This window comes from Cebus imitator, unplaced genomic scaffold (assembly GCF_001604975.1).
Source record: "Cebus imitator isolate Cc_AM_T3 unplaced genomic scaffold, Cebus_imitator-1.0 Scaffold91, whole genome shotgun sequence".
In the NCBI taxonomy this organism is placed as follows: domain Eukaryota; kingdom Metazoa; phylum Chordata; class Mammalia; order Primates; family Cebidae; genus Cebus; species Cebus imitator.
In genome coordinates, this window is record NW_016107406.1 from 6,720,790 (window position 1) to 6,725,400 (window position 4,611).

At 45.5% G+C, this 4,611-nt stretch overlaps 1 protein-coding gene across 3 annotated transcripts in view; it reads left to right on the forward strand.

The window, feature by feature from the left end:
• The window catches only part of SGPP2 (sphingosine-1-phosphate phosphatase 2), a 254,247-nt gene extending 251,485 nt beyond the window's left edge, over nt 1–2,762 (forward strand). For 2 of the 3 annotated variants that reach the window (XM_037740891.1, XM_037740892.1), the window contains exon 6: nt 1,686–2,237. In XM_037740891.1, the coding sequence (XP_037596819.1) occupies nt 1,686–2,237 (552 nt within the window). Of the gene's footprint in view, nt 1–1,685 lie in introns of all 3 variants that reach the window. The other variant, XM_017535308.2, reaches the window with a different exon arrangement.
• Nucleotides 2,763–4,611: the final 1,849 nt, after the last annotated feature.

Consider the following 4,611-nt stretch of genomic DNA (forward strand, 5'->3'; position numbering starts at 1 on the left):
CTCCTCCCCCTCCACCGTCATTCCTCCCCCGCACTGTCCACTCTCACTCCCAACCCTCACTCCTCCCACCACCGTGTCCTCCCCCAACTTCTCTTCCCTCATCTCTCCCCAACTCATACCCCACCACCCTCACTCCCCCACCACTGTCCCTCCTCCCTGCCTCACTCCTCCCCTCCACCCTCACTCCTCCACTACCACTTTCACACCTCCCCTCCACCCTTACTCCTCCCCCCACTTTCCCTCCTCCCCCCTCACTCCTCACTTCACCCTCACTCCTCCTCCCCCTCACTCCTCTTCCACCACCCTCATTCCTCCCCCTGTCCACCCTCCCCACTGCAGTCAGACAATCTTTTAAAAGTAAAAATCCAGTCATGTTGCTACCCAGTGAGAGCTACTTCAGGACTTGAGGCTGCTCCCAGGATGTGGTACTCATGGCGTGGGTTGGACTTCAAGGCCCTGTGTGAAGTGTGAAGTGGCTCCTGCCTGTGTTCACTCTCTCCTCTCCAGCTCCAAGGGACCATCAGGATCCCTCACTGGCCTCTTTCCCTCTGAAATAATGGTAACTGTCTCCTCTTTACCAGACTGTAAGGTCCAGGACAGGTGGGGATTGTGTGTTTGGTTCACCCTGGATGCTCTAGCACTGTGTTTGGCAAACAGTAGGCACTCATCCATGGCCACTGGAAGAATGGATGGATGCCCACTAATCTGTGAAACTTGCTGTTGCCTTAGTGATTATTCCTAAGATCTAATTCTCACCCCTTGTTTATCCAAATCAGAGGTAATTATATTAGACACTAAGCAAGAGAAATAAATAATGAAGTTATTAGAAAAAGCAAGATCAAGCCTTAGAATTCCATTTTATATATAGGGAAAAAAGAATGTATGGAAGCATGCAGACTCCAGGTATTGAAACTAAGAATCAATTAATTACTTTGTGCAAAGAGAAGACTAAGGAAAGAGGAAAATGTGGGGCATCAAGAAGTCGAAGATATTTTAAGCAGGGTAGGAAGGGAGGAGGAGATGGAAGAAAGCAAGTTTAATGTTTTAAAGAGTGGGATTAATTAAATAAATCATGGTACAAGTGCTCCATGAAATTGTATGCACACTCTGAAATCCTGTCTCTGAAGGCGGGGTATAGTGCCAAGACTGACGCAGAAGAGCTTTGGTGCCACCATATCCAATGTCTCCTCAAACTACCCCAAAGGAGCATGTCCTCTATGTAACAGTGTGCTTGCTGTGTGCATTTAGCTCCCCCAGAAGCGAGCTTCCCCCTCCAGCCAGCCTGCAGCCCAAGCCCCGCCTGCCAAGAAAGGATGGTGGCGCCTCTGTGAAGACGGTGATAGTATTTGTGATATAAGCATCAAAATACTTACTAGGTTTATATAAGTTTGAAGGACAACGAGATTATAGTTATTCATTAAGAAAGCAAAGACAGAATTTATTCCAAAAGGTTAAAAAGGTGAAAGAAGATATGCAACATGAGCAGCATGGTTGGGGGGAGCATTTTTTCCTATTTTCACTTCAACTTTTTAGAAGTTTGCACTTTCTTTGAACATGTACTGTAAAAGAAAACAATGCAAAAAATGTGTTTTAAATATCAAATTCACCGTACTTGACTCAGAATTAGACCTGTATGCAAGGAAACACTCACTGGTTCACACTGTTCTTTTCTCTCCTTCCCAAAGGATGTGCTGGGTGGCGTCCTGATCACCGCGCTCCTCATCGCCCTCACCTACCCTGCCTGGACCCTCATCGACTGCCTGGACTCAGCCAGTCCCCTCTTCCCTGTGTGCGTCATAGTTGTGCCATTCTTTCTGTGCTACAATTATCCGGTTTCTGATTACTACAGCCCAACCCGGGCGGACACCACCACCATTATGGCCGCTGGGGCTGGAGTGACCATAGGCTGCTGGATCAACCATTTCTTCCATCTTGTGTCCAAGCCCGCCGAATCTCTCCCTGTTATTCAGAACATCCCACCGCTCACCACTGACTTGTTAGTTTTGGTTCTGACCAAATTTGCAGTGGGAATTGTGTTGATCCTCTTCGTTCGTCAGCTTGTCCAAAATCTCTCACTGCAAGTGTTATACTCGTGGTTCAAGGTGGTTACCAGGAACAAGGAGGCCAGGCGGAGACTGGAGATCGAAGTGCCTTACAAGTTTGTTACCTATACGTCGGTTGGCATCTGCGCTACAACCTTTGTGCCGATGCTGCACAGGTTCCTGGGATTACCCTGAGTCTCAAACAGTTGAAAACTAGCCCACCGGACATGAGAGCCAAGACATAGGAAAGTTAGTGGTAGGCAATTCTTGACAACTCATTTTTCTTAAACAAAAAAAGTCATACGGCTGTCTTGCTACTATCAGATAAATGATGCCGCTATGTGAAAGGGAAAAATTGTCTCATAGGGGTCATTAGTCTGCAGTGGTTATGCTACAGTTGAACCCAGGCTAAAAACCATAACCCAGATCTTTAAAGGCACACCCCCACCCCAGCGCCTGCTCCTCTGTCTTTCTGTTGCATGAACTTTGGACCTAGTTATGGGCTAGTGGGAACTGTGGCCTGGCTTAGGAATAGCTGTGAGCCCCACTGGGTTCTGGAGAGCCAGTAGAGATGGGATGATCTGGGAAGCTGGAGGTAGAGCCTTTCTTTTCAGTTACAACCTTGCCTAGCACTGAGTCTGATTTCCAAAATGGGAACCTTGGTCCAGGAGAAGAGATGGCACCATATAAAACTACATTCCTTGGAGAGGGTGACTTCCTGATCATTTTTTTGGTGTTGTTTTTTGTTTTGTTTTGTTTGAAACAGGATCTTGCTCTGTTTCCCAGGCTGTAGTACAGTGGCACAATCTCAGTTCACTGCAAGCTCTGCTTCCCGGGCTCAAGCGATCCTCCTGCCTCAGCCTCCTGAGTGGCTGGGACTATAAGATTGAACCACCATGCCCATCTAATTTTTGTAGAGATGGTTTCACCGTGTTGCTCAGGTATGTCTCAAACTCCTGGGCTCAAGCGATCCACCTGCCTCAGCCTCCCAAAGTGCTGGGATTACAGGCATGAGCCACTGTGCCCAGCCTCCTACTTGTTGTGATCAAATTAGACTGTGCCTGGTTGGGTGGTAAGACCACTCTGAAAAAAAAAAAAAAAAAAACTCACTATGAACAGATGAAAGGCAGAGGCAGAGCTGTGAGGTCATGGGGAAGAGCCTGCTTTCCTTATGAGTCCTGGTGTTCCTGTTGAAATAGAGATCTGGTCTTCCTTATTTATATACATTTTGCAGGATTCCAGTTACCATTACTAAACTCTTCTGATGCATAAAACAGGCTGGCTGCTCCCACTTCACCAAACAGGATGGGTGTTAGCCTTCAACACAAGTGGATACATCTGGGATTCACTGAGATTCCCACCGTTTCCTGCTTCCTAGTGGTTTGGGACAGGCCCTCTGCCCATCTTCGGCAGTTTTTTGCTTTCATACAAACTTGGAAGACACTGGCATCTGCCTGGAAGGTGGATCCACAGAAGAACAGATGAACTTGATCCTTTCTGGAGCCTGACAAACAAGAGATAGGTTCCCTTGACATTGCCTGGTCCTGACAAGGCCTCCATGACATTACTCCTCCAATTTCACAGTTACCTTCTGTAAATCCATTTTCCCATCTACTGAATAGAATCAGGCTCCCTTTAGGTCTTCCCACCTCTTATCGTTTGGCAATTTTAAGGGTAATTAATGCAATAACAACTTTAGCATCCCTTGGGAAAACAAGCCAACCAAATACAACACCCATTAAGCCTACCAGGGTGAGTCCTCTTAACATAGGAAAGTGATGATTATGCAAACATCAGAGTCTGCTCCTCTTCAGTTCCTAAGAATAAGGAACAGGTATCAAGAACTTTTTCAAAGTTAGTGTAACTGTAGTTAACAAAGTGTCTATTGAGGCACAGTGCCTATAGGACTGAAGCCCATGATTTATCAACCCAACACATCAGTAACATGTATATACTTTGGAAAAAAATTAGCTTCCTTGAAAGTTACAGAGGCTCTTAATGTGATCAAACTGAAAAATCACATTCTTGTTGATTTCAGATATATTCGACGGCCTTACTGTTGAGATGATCATTAGTATCTAAGCACTCCAATTTCTCAAGAATTTTTAGCAAAACATCCTCTTTTTACTTAAAATTCTTCTCACGTTTATTATAGTTAGAAAGCAAAGATCAAGATGACCTGCCATTTGACTGCTTTTACATCAAACTCTGATGAGTATTTGCAGCACGACTCAGGGGAAGGGCCTTAGCAAGCAGGCATTCCCAGCCCACACCTGCACCTGCACTGCAGTGGCTGTCAGCTGGATGAGGCACTTTTCTGTATTTCCATCCTCATAGCTGCCCAGCCAGAGTTCGCAGCAGTGGATATCTACACAAAATAATTGTGGTTGACTTGTCTGAAGCCAGCTGACAAAAGGTTCAGCTTTTCTCACTTGTGTATTTTAAAAAGAGGGATTGTGATAATTGTCACAGCAGTGGGTGTTGGCATATCATATATATAAGTGTGTATATATATGTGTGTATATATATATATATATCATATGCACACTTTTTAGTACTGTCTCTAGTT